Source organism: Trachurus trachurus (assembly GCF_905171665.1).
Source record: "Trachurus trachurus genome assembly, chromosome: 3".
Classification (NCBI taxonomy): Eukaryota; Metazoa; Chordata; class Actinopteri; order Carangiformes; family Carangidae; genus Trachurus; species Trachurus trachurus.
The window spans coordinates 7,373,161-7,391,896 of record NC_139893.1 but is presented as its reverse complement, the minus strand read 5'-3'; the positions used below and the strand labels follow the sequence as shown (position 1 = coordinate 7,391,896).

General features: G+C 40.8%; 1 protein-coding gene across 1 annotated transcript in view; it reads left to right on the top strand.

Moving 5' to 3' along the window:
• The window catches only part of LOC311007431 (ephrin type-A receptor 6-like), a gene marked incomplete at both ends in the record, with an annotated part of 57,251 nt that overhangs the window by 15,051 nt on the left and 23,464 nt on the right, over positions 1-18,736 (top strand). The window contains 5 exons of the mRNA XM_084000615.1: positions 7,214-7,342; positions 7,958-8,107; positions 8,206-8,367; positions 8,475-8,703; positions 17,994-18,149. Of these exons, the coding sequence (XP_083856741.1) occupies positions 7,214-7,342; positions 7,958-8,107; positions 8,206-8,367; positions 8,475-8,703; positions 17,994-18,149 (826 nt within the window). The remainder of the gene's footprint in view (positions 1-7,213; positions 7,343-7,957; positions 8,108-8,205; positions 8,368-8,474; positions 8,704-17,993; positions 18,150-18,736) is intronic.

Sequence of the window (18,736 nt, the reverse complement as noted above, 5' to 3'; positions counted from 1 at the left end):
TTGCTGTCGGAAGATATAACTATTTAAGACTTATATTAACACAAAAATATCTATTACTTCTGCTTTAAGTTCTGGTTGTAATTTCTTGTCTTGCTCTTCTTCCTGCAGAGGATATTAAAATTCTCAGAGAAATATATTGTCAAGAAATATTTAGTAATGGTGGGGTGCTCTTTTTTTTGGCGTTTTTGCCTTTATTTGATAGCACACAGTATAGATAGACAGGAAAGGGGGAGGCAGAGAGAGGGGGAATGACATGCAGGAAAGCTCTGCCCGATGCGGGATTCGAACCGGGGACGCCTGCGATTAGGACTGTAGCCTCTACATGGGGCGGCCGCCTTAAGCACTGCGCCACGCACCACCCCAATGGTGGGGTGCTTAATTAGATACTCAACTGAAGCCATGTCATCTCAGTGCTCTAGTGAAAGGAGAGACTTCTGCTGGGAGTGAGCCCGGTCTCTGTGCGGCCGTCACTGATTTGAAAGATGATCTCTTTATCAAAAGTTCCATCAAACGTCTTTTCAGCAACTTTGAGTTTCTTAGCTGTCAAAAATTCTTGTCAGGAGCTGACTATAGACCTTAAGCTGCCGGGAGCCATGGAGGGGAAAAAAAAAAAAGACACGTCATAATAAAGCATAGTTAGAAACTTGCTGCACACTTTGCAGTATTCGAACGTGGTTGCACACTGATGGGAGTTTGCAGCTTCTCAGAAGGCTCAGTGAGGGGCTGATGCAAGCTGCAGGATCACCAATTGAGAAAAACACATCGAAAGCAGGATGCAGAATATAGTTTACCTGAGAGGCAGGTCAGGATTCCCCCTCTGAAGGGGAGATACGGAATAAAAATAAATATCTGTCCAGTTTTATTGCTCATTACTGGGACAGAAACAGGAGGTAACTTGTGCTCTGACAGCCGAAGCTACTGCATTCAAGTCCAACACTGTGTACTACAACTTTTTTTATAAATGCACTTCATATTTGTGTTTAAAAAATCATTGCATCAGTAAAATGAACTTTAAAATGTAACAGAAACATGAATATATTACTCAATATTAGACCACCCACTTCCATTAATATCTACAAAACCTATATCAATGATTTAGTTTTGTAGATGGATGTGTTACTCTATGCAATGCTGTTGTATTCCCAGATATTATAACTGTTTATTAATTTCCTTTTATCCCAATTATAATGTCATTATTTGACTCATCAAACTGACTATTCAGTTATAAGTAATGATCAAAGTGGAATAAAAACATAATCCTATACACTGACAATGCACTGTAATAATATAGATTTCAAAATGCAGAGACTAGTAGAAGTAACACACGTGTAGCTACTGTTTGTTTTTATACTGTGTCCAACATGAGGGCTTTTCACTCTTAAAGATGTTACACACCAGTACAGCCACTCAGGATCATCAATACATGCATACATGGCTGTCATAAGAAATTCATGTTAACTGAGCAAGTGCTCCAACTGTGAGGAGGGACTGGGACTCTCAGGCGCTATGTAATAATGATGAAGTCTTCCACGGTGCTCCAGCCTTCCCTTTCAAATCACCACCTCAGTCATTAACTGTTGTGTCGGAAACTTTGTTAAAGTGCACCCGAACAGGCCACGGTTATTACAACACATAATAGGGCTAAGTCTAATTGTAGTAATTGCGTGTAATTGTGTTGATTGAAATGTTTTAATTGCTTTGTGAAGTAAGTGAAGAAACTTAAAGAGAGAGGTTGGGAGTTTTTTTTTTTTTTCAAGTGCGGTGATGTGAGGTAGCCTAGTCACATATCGTTGGTACATTAGCTGCAGTAGATTCAGATCAGCCAGCTCGAGGTTAGAAGAGTTGATGGTCGAGGATGTGCAATCGTTATTACGCTGCTTTCTGATTGGCTTAGCTGTGTGCAGCAGTTTTAGTACACAAAGGAAATGGCTGTTTTCAAGGGACAAATTCAAATATTCAGGATGAAACATACAGTTAAAGGCATTAGGTTACCTCACAGCGAGAAGGTTCGATTCCTGGAGTGGTCTTAATTGTCCATAGGTGTTAATGTGAGGTTGTTTGTCTCTATATGTCAGTATCTCTACGTGAGACCTGTCCAAGGTGTACCCCGCTGTCACCCTGTGTTAGCTGTGATTGGCTCCAGCCCCCATCATGACTCCTGCACTGACAAGCGATATAGATGATGGAGGATGAATGTCTGGATGGATGGATGAATGGATGGATGAGTAGATGAGTAGAGGAACCAAAATTGTTCTTCTGTCGATCCATCATCATAGGGTCAGTCTCAAAAAAGTCAACTGTGAGTGTTTTTTACAAGCTAACTCCAGAAAGCCTCTATCATTTTTGCAATATTTGTGCAGTTTTTAATACATTAATTAGTTCTACACCTTGTGCTCAAAACCTGGTTTGTGTCTGCTGCAGTCTGCTAGGCTCGGGGCAAATAGGCAGAGCGATTAGTAGGTGCATATCTGATTGCCTCAGAGAACATGGGCTGCAGCTCATCTTTCAAACTGTGGGTTTGCATTTGTTTTCTCTGCTCTGAACCATGCCACATCCCAAGGGTGCATTTTAGTACACTGAGGCACACAGAGTGACAAATCACCATTTTCTCTTGTTTGCATGCATAATGGAATGCCAATTACTTAATGCTGATCTTATGCAAACCAGAAGGCCTGTTTCTTGAAAAAAAAAGGAGAAAAAAAAAGAAAAAGAAATACCGAGTTTAAGTTTCAAGGTCTGTAAACAGGGCACTGAAATATATACATGGTATATGTTGAAGAAATTCTTCTTATCTTAAATTTCCCATCCGTGACTACTACAGCATTACCACTTCTGTACAGTATAGCAGAACATCTTTGAAGTGACAGGCTGAATGGCATGTGGCAAAAACACTGCAGGGCATGTTTTGCATTGCAGAAGTTTACAACAACAGTCGGCTTCTCACTTCAAAACTGACCGAATGTTTGAATTTTAGATTTTAGTCACGCTAGTGTAGTGTCACATGCTGTATATTCGAGAGTTGAGGAGTTGACTGGTTACTAATATTATATGCACCTTGTTGTGCCTGTATTACAATAATGGTAGGTAGGTATGCATACATAGTTAATTAAATTAGCAGTTTGGTTTTAATGAAATCCTGGCTATATCCAGATGTTTTGTTTTTTTCCATTTTTAGATGGAGCTCATTTAACTTGAATATTCCACACAGCATTGACAGCGATGATGTATGCATGATTACATACTACCTTAGAGTCCACTTAACATCATAAAGGCGCGGGCACAGCATTATTGGGTGGCTGGAGTTCCAGATGAAAGAGGCAGTGATTATGATTGATTAATCATTTAGCCCTTGGGTGTCACATAGAGCTAATTTAGATAGCTTAATTAATATAAGATTAATTGCTTTTGCGCACTGCCGTCAAGGTTAAAGTGTTATTTAATATTTTACATTTGAGAACACTCTACCTCAGTTGTTTCAATTTCCTCCATTGCTCAACTCATTCTGTCTGTCATCTACTTTTATTGGCTCTCTGACTTCGTGCAATGCATTCAATAAATCCACCATTAAGGGCTGGGCAGCAACAGTGGGTGTATATGCGCGCCTGTGTATACGTGCATGTCGTATTCAACACAACAGCCCTGTATAATTGCCCCCCCCCCCATCATTTTACAGCTATTACAGGTACAGAATTGTCGCAAAGTGCTTTCGGTTTAGCTATTTAGCTCCCTCACATCTTCCAGCTCCAGTCTGTGACCTGGAAATAATGGTCGTGCAATCATGGAAGAAGGTTCAGTCTGGTGCGTCTTGCAGAGAACCAAAGCTTCCAGAGAAAAGATACACAGGTTCATCCACTGTGGATGACACACACCCCGTGTTAGTTAAACTCAGTTTGTCCAAATTCAGTAGATGAATCCTGATAAGAAAGTTTCACCAGACCAAACTCACTGTAATACTTTATACAGTTATATCATGGTGTAATTGAGACTCAGACATGAAGCCTTGAGTTGTCTCCTACCCACAATAGGACAAAACCAATGCCACCCTCAGTATTTAACAGTTCCTTGTGCAGTAGCCTATCATATGTCTATAGACCTCTGAAGTGGACTGCCAATGTCAAAAAGGAATATAACTTTAAAAAAATGTGCATAAATCATGTTTTTTGTTCTTAGTAGCTTGGTTATAAGTATAAGTTGCTTTATGCAACTTTTCTGGAGCTTTGTGTTAATGAACTAGCTGATGAAGATGACACTAATGCACCACCAGGAGGCACAGGTGCACAGACCCCTCTGACTCTACGACTCTGTTTGGATAATCCATCGACTGAACAGAGACATGGCGATCTGATTGGAGAGAGTGCTTTTGTGGCAAATCATTAGTATTGCATTAATGTCACTGCAATAGACAGCCAAAACACACCTTTCAGTATTTCAATGGCTGGTTCAAACTTTGATTATATTAAAGGTTCAATAGAGGGTAGTCTCTTGGTAATTAATTCTACATTAGTTTCCATTGAACAATGGAAATGAAATTAAAAGCACCCACACATTCTCTTAGGCTTCTTCAGAAGTGCGTGTCAGCCAGTCAAATAGCTTTGGAAACCCCTTGCCCCCATTTCTGAACCCGACAATCCGTTATTCACACCCACTTCACGCTGTGGCAGACTGCGCCGAGGTGAGAAAGGAGTCAGGGTTTGCTGCTCCCCAATTCTTTTTTTCATTTATGACACAACAATTTGTCACTTATCTTGTGTACAACTGGCCACCAGTCTATATATCCATTCCAGGGGAGATCGCTTTAAAGCTGCAGTTGTTAACAATTATTCAGTCATATTTGCTGGAACACTATATTCTGATAGTCGGACATTAATTTACTGTAGGACAAAATCCAACTCCTCTGGCTCCACCTACAGCCTGTAATCGTTTTTGCCAAAATCCACAGCGACTGACGATTCTCCACCAGTCAGGTAGAGGGAGCAGGAGGAGCAGCCAATCGCAGCTCGTACACGTCGTAGTAAGCTGACGAAAGTGAAAAGGAACCTGACGGACTGGAGTATTGTCTTGAAATTTCCTACCAAGTCGTGGAGTTTACTTTCACTTTCGTCAATTTACCAACTGGAGCTTTAAAGCAGAAGTAAGCGATCCGGTCGTTTTGGCTAACTTCTTGTCAGCCGATGGAGTTAGCAGTCCCCGCCCTCGTTCCTACGTCACCACATGCACGCGCATCCCTTGGCTGCACACACAGAGAGGACCACCCCTTTATGCCGTTCTCTCTCCTCATTGGATAAAGGTTGTAGGATACAAGGAAAGTTTTCTCCTCGGCTTACAGCAGAGCAGAGTGACTGACAGACCCGTGTTTCAGACCAAACACTCTATATAAGTGATTGCTGTCGGAAGATATAACTATTTAAGACTTATATTAACACAAACATTCCACTTACTTCTGCTTTAAGTCGCAGATCACAACAACTGTTATTCATGTTTCCCTCTAACCATAGGACACTGGTTCCAAGCTCTTTGTGACACCCTCTAATTTATATAATTTGGGGTTCATGACTTCTTCCCTCTCGACTCACTCTTGAAACACACACTTGACTCGTTTCACTTCGGTGCCCACTGCCCAGCCCTCTGTATGTATATTTGCATATTGACGTCCAGGACACTCACTTCATAGCAGAGAAAGACTGAACAACTCTTTGCTGCAAACACACATCTCTGCTGGATTCCTCCCAGCAGATACTATCACACACACGACAGCTACCAGACGTATGCGTTACCTTGTGTACTGACCTTGCGATGCTTGTAGGAGGCCAAATCTGTCGGAACTGTCAGCACCTTACGTTTTTCAGTTGAACTTGACATTGCATTGTTACTTTCAGTTGGCCCACCTTCACATTTTGTCTTGTTCCCATAGCGCTGGCTGTTTCTCAGGCACTTATTCAGCCTCTCTGCAGCCGTTAGCTAACATTTAGCACCTGCCACAGTGCTGCAGTGTCATGGTCAAGTCTGTCACTCCAGCTGGAGGAGAAAACTTCTCCCTGGCAGACTGACGCACGATTATATCACTCGCTGGCTCATATCTGTTTTATGATATCGGTATGAGAGATTTAATGGGAAAAAAATCATCCTTAAAAAATATTTATGAATTTCTTTATGCATTGAAAACCCTTGGAAATGATTGTATGACCCTGCACGGGGTCCTGACCCCCAGGTTGAGGACCACTTATGAGTGTGTGTTCTTTTTCTGAGGCTAATAGCATCTCAACCTTCACAGTTTTGCACCCATTTTAAATTGAATCTAGTTTGTTTCGTAACTGACAAAAACAGCAGAATAATTTATAGTCATAAGTACATACATACATTATTCAGTAATCGTTTCACGATATTTAACATGCTCTTCATTTCCCTACCATGGTCTTTCCAGGACAGAATCAAGCAGAACTGCTACAATACCCGTGCATCTTATGCTCTGGAGACATAATTACATGTCCACTGACTCTGACACTATCTCAGCTGCTCATTCAGTGCCACAGGAGAAGTTCTGCCAATAAACATTAATGCTTTTGAAGTTCTGATCATCACACTGTTAAAGCGGAGCAGACAAATGAGAGTCTGGCTGATGCAACAGCTTGAAAACATTGGTAAAACTAACATGGTGTCTCTAAAATGTCATGTTTCTATAGAAATGAAGTTTCACCCCATGCAATAGGTGCACAGGTTGGGCACTTTTTTTTTGGAACAGACAGTTCATTCGTGGGTGAATGTACTGTCGTGTCTTCATGTCTGAACATGATGTCCTAATTAGTATATTTTCTATTAATTTGTAAACTAGTGCATAAGCCCAATAGAATAAATACCCATAAATAAGTTTGTGCACAGCACTATTGCATATCAGCCTATTTCTTACACCAATACAAAATTACAGTTTTCTTAAAGGGCCAGTTTGCCCAAATAACAGTGATAGCTAGCTAGCAATGATACAGGAATACATTATATTCGATGGAAACCTTTCTATGCAGAAATTAAATGTACAGTAGATTAAAACTGCTATTGTTCTGCAAACAAATAAAATCAGACCAATCAGACTTTTTTTATAATCTACTTATATAGTACACTTTTGCTGTCAATGCAACGCTGTGGGTGGTAAAGAGGGTTAGGGTCAAAGACAAAGACAATTTGTACTTGATATGTGACAACTGTTCCTATGTTTTCACAGTGGGATGCAATCACAGAGATGGATGAGCAGAACAGACCCATACACACCTTCCAGGTTTGCCACGTGATGGAGCCAAACCAGAACAACTGGTTACGGTCCGGATGGATCCAGCGTCAGGCTGCACAGAGGGTCTGGACCACATTATAACACTTCCTCAGACACGTACTGTAATATGAATCAGAAATCATTTTTGCCTGAAACTTGGCTCAGATGAAGAAGTTTCCGTGTCTTTGCCTCAAGGTTGTAGAAGTGACTGGAGGGAATGCAAACTTCTGTGCAGCATATACTGGGAGGACAGAAACAGCAGGCGGATGTATTTTAGTGGTGACAAAAAGCAATACTTCACTCTGATAGAGAGGGGCTGATTTCCATTCAAATCAAAACAGCACATCCATGATAAATCAAAGAGGGTGTAGGATTGCTTTTTTTTTGTACGCTGTGATCTAAGCGCTGCTCCTAACGAGCTCTACTGCAAACTGCTGAAACCCCCGTGAGCCTGGCTGGGCTGACACCGCCAGGGCCACCACATTATAAAATAACCTGCCTGTGTAGTTTGAAATAGCAAAAAGCCTTTACTGTTTTTCATTGATATTTTTTCTTTACCCATCTTGTTTTTTATTCTCCTTTTTTGTGATCTAAAAATCATTTTTTTTATGGTCAGACAAACAGGAAAATGTTTAATGCTGTGACTGTAATGTCTAATGAGCTTGTGTGTTTAATTTATTCATCTCTTCTGTAACTCAGGTATATGTGGAGCTCCGTTTCACTCTGAGAGACTGCAACTCTATTCCATGGGTGTCCGGCACCTGTAAGGAAACCTTCAACCTCTTCTATCTGCAGACGGACGAACCACTTCCTGCAGCGACAAGGTTTCGGCCTATTGACTATGCCAAGGTTGGTTATCGGATCTGAATCATGAGGAAAACACTCTTCTCTTTTGCACTGCTGCTATCATCCAGTAGCGATGAACTGTGTTTGTTGTTGCCTTGTAGGTGGACACCATAGCTGCAGATGAGAGCTTTACACAGACAGATCTCGGAGACCGTGTGCTTCGCCTCAATACGGAGGTCAGGGAGGTCGGGCCGGTGACACATAAGGGCTTCTACTTGGCCTTCCAGGACGTGGGAGCTTGTATTGCTCTTGTGTCTGTCAAGGTCAGTGAACATGGCGGTAGGAATTATGTTTGCACCAACTACAGCTATGAAGTTGTCAGCAGCACTTGAACTTTTCGTTTTTTTTTTCTCCACCACTTTCACATAAGGTCTTCTACAAGCGCTGCCCGTCCACTCTGAGGAACCTGGCAGCGTTTCCTGACACAGTGCCACACATGGACTCGTCCTCCCTGGTGGAAGTGAGAGGTGCGTGTGTGGAGAATGCAGAAGAGAGGGACACACCCAAGCTGTACTGTGGTGCCGATGGAGACTGGCTGGTACCGCTGGGCCGCTGTGTCTGTAGCATCGGCCACGAGGAGATGGATGGCTACTGTCGGGGTGAGGAGTTGTTTTGGATTGGGGGTTTTTTTGTGAGCGTGTTTTTGTGCTAAATTTAGAGTAGAGAAGGAAACAAATAGAGAGAAGAGAAGAGAAGAGAAGAGAAGAGAAGAGAAGAGAAGAGAAGAGAAGAGAAGAGAAGAGAAGAGAAGAGAAGAGAAGAGAAGAGAAGGCGTTGCATCACATTAACAAATCTCCAAGGCCTCCCCAGTTGTCTGCAGGAGTTTACAGAGCTGCTTTTCCCTCCTCCCCCTCTAAGATCCTGCATCCTTGTCTGATCCTTTCCATCCACATCTCTCTTCATTTCTTTCCAGCTCCACCTCCTCTTGTCATCTCGTCTCCTCTCTTGTCCACTCGGTTTGCTCTTCATTCATTCCCCTTCGTTCATCCTCTCAGCCTCTTTTTTCCATCTCCCTTTTGTTTCATTTCTCTCCCTTCTTATTCCCACTCTCACTATTATTACTCTTACTCTACTATACTATGAGAACCCAAACAATGTGAATGTGAATACATTAGTGCGCGTGTCACCGGCAGATTTCTGGTGTTTCAGAATCATCATTATTGCTCTCACGAAGTATCAATCATGTGGTTCAAATGAGAAAGTAATTTGAGCGCTTTCTGGATTTGTGCTGTTGATGATGTTACCCTGATAAATGTCATCCTTTGGTAGATATCCAGCCACTTATAAAATTTACATAAAAGCTCTCAAAATCTAAAAAATTAGATAAATACCACAAAAGGCTTTTAAGCGATGCCTCCACTTTAATATGTCAAATCAGCATTGCCTAAATGTGTCCCATTGTCAGCAGAGCAGATTAAGAAAAAGTAACTGTTGAGCTGTTCCAGATAGTCATTGGCCTGGTTTCTCAATTAGACTGTGCAGACAGACTGGGGGCTAGCTGGCTAATTGCCTTCATTTGTTAGTTTCACAGCTAATTTAGCTCACACCTAGTCTTTTCTAAAACTCCTCCAACCCTCTTTTTTCTTTTATGAGGCTCAGATTTACCGTTGTAATTAAGGCAGGAGCTAAATTGAGCCACGCTGCATACGATTAAAGGGTGTTATTCTCCACATTTTTGCAGAATTACCCAAGTCTCAGCTGGTCGGGGGTGAAATTCATGTAGTACCCCTGTGGTGATGTGGTTACTCGGGTTATTACAGAGAGAACTCCAACGGTCATTAGTATCGCTGATATGTAGGACAGCCTGTAATATCTCCCGTATTTGCTCCTCGGGTGTAATTTTCCTTTTTATCTTCTTCGCTTTTATCTGCTTTTTATTTATCTTTTCTCTCTATCGCTCTCAATCAACTCAAAGACGTGGTTGAACAACACAGACGTCAGGAGCGATTACTGATGTGACGGCAGCTTAGCAGAAGCGCCCTCGTCGTGTCCTGCATCTTTCTTCCTATTGATCCCTCTCAGCTGATGGTAGTCACTTCTTTACATTGTAATGTTGCTGCAACAGTATCAAGGGGATCTTGGCAGCCACTACAATGAATGGGTCAGTAACTCGTGCAGCATTGACCGACTTTGCACTGGGAGAGTGATGTTGTCACAGTGTGTTTGTCTGTTCAGTCATATCTACTGTAGTATTGACACAACATTTTCTACAATCCCTCAAAATCAAATGAGAAACCTCTGATGGGTAAAATAATATACACATAAATACCTATTTTCAGCTAATATTTTACATTAAACAACTAAGAAATCAATGTATCTACTTGAAATGATGAACAAATCATATGCAAATCTGATAGACTTAAACCAGACCTGCTCCTGATTTACAGCACAATGAGACTAAAAGGGCAGCTACAGGTTCAGATTCTATGATGTTAAAGTTTATGTCTTATACAGTGTACATCATAAAGTAACAACAGGTTACATGCATCAAACACGTACCTCATAAACTCTGTCTTATGTGCAAAGACAAACTCAATGTGCAACATAACTTAACTTAAACTTAAACTTAACTTAACTTCCTAGCTTGGTCAGATGCAAACATGAACTGATGAAGCCTCTTGGATGAGAGGTGAAACGTCTTCCTAGACAAATAACCAAGTCCAGTTGCATTCAATTTAAATTTCCTTGAGATAACTATGACCTGGACAAATGAGAATATTCACAGGCTTAACTTAACTTAACCTAAAACTTATCTTAAGCGTATCTAACTTAACCTAACATTAAACTCCTGTATGTCAGTGCTAATGACTTTATAATCATGCTATAGTTTTGTTGGTGTGAGGTCAGACCAACCCAACCATAGCCTGGGGGCAGCCAGCAGGCTTCACTTGGTGCAGTCCTGACTAATCACAGTTTGGCAGTGGCATAACAGTAGCTTTGTCTGATTGGTTAATTACGTAATCATTCTTATTCAACTTTAACCTGTCCTCCTGTGAGACATGACATTAGTCTGCCATCTTATTTTATAAATCATTCATACATCAGTTAGAAGTGTTTACCTAAATGAGACTGTGGAAGAGGATGGGTGGCAGCTACAGGACACAATATTTACTCAGTCAGATTGCCTTTATTAAAATGACAATAGAGTCTGTAAAACCAGGAAGCCTTTCTTTTCCCTTGGCCTCTGGGAGAAAACGCCACTGACAGACATGTAACTAATATTGATCTTAACATCTGACCGTGAGTCTCATAGAAATGGCTGCTTCTGTGAAATTCACCCCCCTCTGAAATATTCCTGGAGCATCGTGAGCAACAGAAGCCGAAGCCAGAGCCAGAGCGAAGCTGTGTATTGCTCTTCTGTGCAGTAGTTAGTGTTGTAATGTCAGGTTACAGCTCTTCTGTGGACTTCGTGGCATCTTTAAACTCATTAGGGTTAGAAGAAGTGATCAGTTCTAACAACACCTTATGGCCTTGTTATTAATGATTTATGGCTTTCATTAGTTATGACCAATTATTTTTCCTCATCAATAATTTCCATAGGGCTCGCGGAGCTTGTGCCGCGATGAAGATGTGCACTTTGCAAGTAGTTGCAGGAAGTTTAGGCATGAACTTGCGATGACTTCTGCTTTCTCCTCGTTTTCATTTTGGAACACTGCTTCAAAGGGTACTGTGATCAAAGCTGTCTGAGAGGCAGCATGGGGAAAGAGCAAAAGAGGGAGAGAGAGCGGGAAACGGAGAGCGAGGGAGAGAGAGAAAGAGAGAGAGAGAGTGAGAGAGAATAGGGAAAACCCCAACACTCAAAAATATAAGCAGAGCTCTGCGCTAACACGTCCCTCTCTCCCTCCCAGCTGCCTAAACAAAGGCGTCAGCGCTTATCAAACACTGCTTTCCACCCCAATAGCATTCTGCCAGACTGTTTTGACATCTCAATCGAGCGCTTTATTATGCTATTCCTTTCATACAGTGTCAACCACAAGAGGATTACTCAGAGATAGGCTGGTTATATCATGACCTAGATAAGGCAACATCATAGCGCTAATGCTATTTGTTCCACATCCTTTCGTCACAGCATCATATTCAAGAGGCGGTGAATTGTGGGGGAAGCTAACAGAGATGTCTTTTTGAATTTCATTTGAACCAGAACAGATCCGCAGACGAGACCCAAAACCCACCAGTAGGCCAAGTGGTTGCATTTAATAACTTTAAAAAAAACCCTCTGTATTCAAATATTTTGTTTTTCAGTAAAAACCTTTTGACTGGCAAGCGTTGCCGCTAACACCTCCCTCCCATCGTTTTCCTAAAGTTGACAGCAACTCAGCTTAGTTTCTTTTCTTTCTGCGCGGATGAATAGAGTAGCGGGGAAGGAAAAACTAAAACTATATATACATTTTAAAGATACAGTCCATTAGTCTTTCCTCTTTTCTCTTTTCTCCGTGACAATCAATGTCACAATTCTCCAGAAATTGGCAATAATTGCCCACTGATCGCCTCCGCTGCGCCCAGACACAGGATTGATCAGGCGAGGCAAGGTGCGAACTTGTGACCTTAAATTCAGGTAAAGTGGAATAAGAAATGAGCAAATCAATACATTGTCTGAATTGTACCTGAGTCACTGTGCCCCCCTTGTGTCCATTATGGACTGTGTTTGCTCTTGCTTTTAACGCAGCTCAGCCAGACTAGAGCATCACTCATTCTCTGTGAACTTCCCATCTGCATATCAAAGCTGAGAGACCAAGGTAAACATAGTCTCTGGCTCCATCTGTTTCTGACAACGTAAAGCCATGAGAAAATTTCCAACTCTGCACACCCAAACAACTCAGAATCTCTTAGCTGGCATGTCATTACATTCCTGGAAATGTACACATGGTGTTGGATTTCTCAGCCCAAACCCCCTGCAGGTTATGTATTGAAATTCAAATCTTAAGCCCTAACCCGAGGCCAAAGTTTCTATCTCTGATCAATATTTTTTTTATGAATCTACCATGTGCGATTGCTTGTGGTGATGAACTTTTCAGTCTGTGTTTTCAGTGGGGAGGAGGCAAATTGTTCTAATGACTCACTACCTGCATAGCACCAAAGAGCAGACAAACTAAGTTAGTACTTACAGTAACCGAGGACCTGGGGGACATCAATACAGAGTCTGAGTGAAGCTTTTATTTTGTCCTTTGATTGGTCAGGTGTTCGCAAACACACTTCCAAATGAATAGCTACTAATGCAACTCAGTAGGCTACCTGTGTATGTGCAGCAAGTTTGACACATAACAAAAGTTTTTTAATGATTCATTGTTCTGCCGCCAAGTGGCTCAAAAAAGTTCAGGTTTAAATAATAACAGTTTACTTTTTGTCCTCTACTTTTCCTGTAGGCCTAGCTTTTTATGTAACACTGTACTTTCTGCTAAAGGCTATTAAACTGATGATGAACATTTTTCAAGCAAAAATGCCGAGCATATATTTCAGCTTCCTGCTCAGTATGAGTTTATGCTGATTTTCTTTGACGTATATTGAATCACTTTAGGTTTTTGACTATTAGAAGATTAAAAGAAGACGTCTGATCACATTTCCTTAATGATAATAGACATTTTCACCATTTTCCATCCATTCATTAAAGGTGTTAGCTACAAGTTGAATTCCTCCCAGCCAGTAAGTGTTGCACTCACACTCGCCCACTCGTGTTCCAGCCTTTAATTGTACTACCTACTGGTTGCCATGTAGCTACGCCTATAGGGAGCGGCTAGTAGCTTAAGCTAACGCTAACCGTATTTAACGAGCAGCAGCTCCGGTGTTGACAGCGGACAGGAAACACATCTGAATCATTTCACACTAACTGACCTGCAGACGAACCCAACAAACCCGCAGCATCGCCCCTGCACCGTAAACGTGACAGTACTACCGGCTGACCGTTACTTAGCATTAGCATTAGCACGATGCCGTTTCCTCCATAGAGCTATCACAATCTGGCTCCCCCTGAGGTCCGCCTCACGTGACATCAATGTACTAATGCTGTTAGCGCAGAGATAATTTCATACTGACGTTGCTAACGTAACCAGATGTAAATATTTATATATTTTGGACCTGTCAAAATGTATAAAACAATTATTTATATACCGTAGGCTACTATAAAAAAAAATCAGTAAAATTCATATTTTTATTCTGCACCCCTCTAGACGGTCTGTAGATGTAGCCTATTATTTTTGAAAAATTAATCGTTATGATGAAAAACTTAGCTATAACCTTTAACTATACCACTTCTCCTTGTAGGGTCACAGAAAGCTGGAGCCAATCCCAGCTGAGGGCAGGGTACACCATGGACAGATGGCCAACTTATCAGAGGGCTGACATATAGAGACAAACTCACGCTCACACCTACAGTATATTGGCACTTTACAGTCGGCAATTAACCTTATGTTCACGTCTTTGGACTGTGGGAGGAAGCCAGAAAACCCACGTCCACACAGGCCCAGGACTCAAACTCAGGCCAAACTACAAATTCATTAATTAACAAAATAACCAGTGGAATAATTGATACTGAACTGGTAACTCTTCCATTTAAACTGTAAAGCTAAGCTGTGAAACATACTGTGTCTGTATGTCTGCCGTTTGTTTCATATTGCCCAGAGTGAGATATTTTGTGCCAATATTGTTACTTTCATGAATAAGAATGCCTTCCATGACAAAACCCCAACAACTGATAGTGAACAAATTGGATCTCATTATCTGTCTGTGTGCGCATGTTTGTGTGTGGATGGTCTCAAAAGTTTTTTTTTTTTTTTTTTGATGGAAATAGTGGTATGAGTATTGTAATTGCTTTTTTGGTGGTGATCTTCCCGGCTCATAACGCTGAGCTAGGAAGCAGCTGGAAATTCAAATGAATGCGTGTTTGTTGCCTTTGGCAGTAGCTCAGCAAAGGAGTAATATCCAAGTGAATGAGGTGCCTCAAAAAATTGGAAGCTGGGTGACAAATTACTCTTCTCATTAGGAGCTAACCAGCGACGTGATTTTAGAAATGCTTCCTGACTGTGTATTTATCTTTCGTCTCATCGAATCCATTTTACATATCTTTATACATAACTATGTCCACCTGTTTATGCAGATTGTTTTTTTTTAGTCTAATACTCTTTCCTTCATGCATATTTGATTTTCTCTCCACCTCGCGTGTCACCTCTCGTTCAAGTTGCCATTCTCTTTTTCAATTAGAAATTAAAACTCTGCATTTCACACAATACAATGCTATTGAAAATTGAAACAAAGAGAATAAATAGCAATAGAGAAAGCTCATTTTAACTGAAAAATGGCGTTCAAGAATGTCATATTGGTTTTCACAGTTACAATGACTAATGTTAGCATTGCTGGCACTGGCGGCCTTGTTTCCCGACAGGGTAAATCTACATACCTGTGTTGAATGTGGTCACATATTGCTCCAGTTGAGTGGTTTTCCGCCATTTTTTTCTGACACAGCCTACATACAACTTTTTCTAGATCAAAGTGCTGCCAAACTTGCTGGATATGTCGTCTGTCCCACTTTCCGTCTTGCTTGTTTACAAGTGTTGCAGACTGTGCTGCGTAACATCTCAGGCGCGACAAATAACCAGTGTTGAATATTAATGAAATATCAATAATTAGTTAAACCGACCAATATCTCTGACAGAGCCCATCGATGATAGGGGAGTTTAATTATGTAGTAAACTGACTGCACTTTTCTTCTTTTGCCTTTTTATCTAAAAAAACTGGTATTTTCCTGAAATGTCTTGTGAAATATCTCCTCGCAATACATTCACGCTTTTTATTATCAACACTGAAACAATTAGAAACAACAATCCAGCATGAAGTAAATACGAGAGATAGTATGAGTCGGTCTGCATCACAGTCTACAGGGACTTAGTGTATCAACAACTTATTTAATCAGAATATCCATTACTGCACGAATATACACACCAGGAGCAGTTTAATTCAATTTGCTAATTTCAGCAGGATAATCCACTCAGTAACAATAATCCTTTACAAGGAGTCCTGAGTGCAGCGCTGGATATTGGTAGCAGCTGGACATCATTCATGTGGCACATTATGAAACTTCCCACTGTTTAATACCTAACCCAAATAGATTGATTAACGTAACGTTTCTCAGTGGAGGCAATAATGTATCAGACAACAAAAGACTTGTAATGTGGTCTGTAACTGATGATGTGAGGGATAAAAACTGTGCCTCATTATTGCATCTTTGTGGTTCCTTCTTACAGTATAGGAACTGTGAGGAAAATATTGAAATGCTAAAATTAAAATCCTTTCTGCCATGAAGTCTTGATTAAATTTCCCAGTATATTACTTTTTTCCCTTATCATTGCATTGTATGCCTTATAGCCAGCATATTTATTTGCTAATTTTCAAAATCATTACACCACCCACACTATATATTCTCATATAAATTACCCTGCAATAAAGTTATCCTGGGATTTCCAGAATATTAAATAACCGCACTATTAGTGCTTTATTTTTTTCTCTGCTGAGAAGGAGAAGGGGGCAATCTGCAGTGGGTTTTGCCATCATCTGATAAGCGTTAAGGGAAAGAGCGAATGAGAGGAAAGCAGGAGGAAAGATAGGAAAAGGAAAAAATATTGGGAGAAAGATGAAAAAATCAAGAAAAGTTGAAATTTGTGGCGGTGCTGAACAGGTAGAGAAGGCTGGAGTGATAAGGACAGGAGAGTTGGTTGAATTGAAGGAGGGAAAAACAGAAATGGGAAGGTAAAATGGGAGAGAACTGGAGGAAGTAATGAGGTAGGAAAGTGAATCGGGGTAAAAGGATAAAATACTGAAGAATACTTAGGTTGGCAGAATGGACCATGTAAGTGGATGGAGGTTTTATACTGAAAGTAGGGTATAGCTTAACTGCATTTCACAATTCATTATTTCTATGTAAATATCTCATTTTTTACCTGCCTAACAAAAATACAAACTCTCCCCTGCTTGTAATGATGTTTCTTTTGTACATTTTGCTTACTTCTGTCTTTTTGTTGTCCCTCGCTGTTTAGGCTATATGTTTATAGCCTATTTATATTTTCCTTTCTTTTCAAGCACTTTGTGACTTTAATGCTCTTGAAAAGTGCAATATAAACAAGGGAATTTTAAAGTGGGGACCAGCTTACCTCTGACTTCAACAAATATTAAGAGATAAGAATTGATTTTTATTGTACTTTGTATACTCTCTAAACTCCTAAAACCTATAGCTGTAGTATTCTTATTTCAGCAGCATGTCACTGAAGTGATTTCAGTCCTTATAAAGTTATCCAGTTACATAATTCTGGTGCTGTGCAACTGAAAACACTTGAGAGGAAAATATCTTGATATTTTACTATAGGTGGATATGTTTTTTGCTGACATTTATGGTTCCCACAGGGAAAAAAAGAAGCTTTAATAATCATTGTTTGTTATCATCATGACAAGTTAAAAATTTAAACCTGTCACATCCTATTTTAACATGTTAAAATATCTAATTTACTGTTAACACCAGGTAGCTTAGGACGCCAACAATGCTAAGTCAAGCTAGCCTAAGCCCTCGTTGATGTGAGACCTGTTTATAATGAGTCTATTTAAAACATATTTGTGTATGTTTGAGCTTCACCACTCTTTATTCTAAAAAGGTGCATTACAGGTGCGCACCATTTATTAGACTGAACAATGAGCAGGCCCATAAGCATGTGGCTTAGGGAGCTAATAAGCGGGCGACAGTGATCCATAGCTCCTTGGGAAATAAGGTCAGACCACAGGTGAGGAGAGGAGCAGCTGGAGCTCTGAATTAAATGCTGATGGAAATGTTTGTTGATGGAAATGCCGTTGCATGAGGAACATTAACCTTGTGTGCAACTCCCCGCTTTCCTCTGCCTCTCTGTGTCTCTAGCTTGTCGGCCCGGCTTCTTCAAGGCATATGCCGGGAACACGAAATGCTCCAAGTGTCCACCACACAGCTCCAGCCATGACCAGGCCGCCACTATCTGCCACTGCGATAAAGGCTTCTACAGAGCTATCAAAGACCCGTCCACCATGGCATGCACAAGTAAGTATATTTATATTTTTAGTCTCCTTTTTTTTTCTTGTGTTATTTGTTTATCTCAACTGTGAGAAAAAAAGTCATCTCGTGTGATGTTCCCTATCCATGGATATAAAATATTTTGACATGGAGCTGTGTCCATGAAACTGACAAGCTGCACGCTGGAATAAAACACTCGGGGCACTCTGAAAGCTCACCACCCACACACCTACACACAGATATTCAAAGACACACACTCACACAACTTTTTAGCTCTGATTACTTTGTACAGTTGTGAAAACTGGAAAAAAAAAAAAAAAAAAAAAACGCCACAGTTTTATCCAAGAAACTGACACAAGCTGTTGGAATGAAATACTGCAAGATGCGTTGAAAGCCAAACCACCCACACGCCTACTGTACAAATGGAGAACACATATTGCAGATTCTGAATTATGCTCACTGCTAAAAAGGCCAATTAATGTCATTTGCCCGAGCTCGCTTTATCCTGAAGGTCAGATGAGTGGTGGGATCTGAGCTGCTGTTTTTGCATGTAACTGTTACACTCACTCGTGATGCTTTCTAATAACCATACAGTTTTCCAAATGAGCATTTGC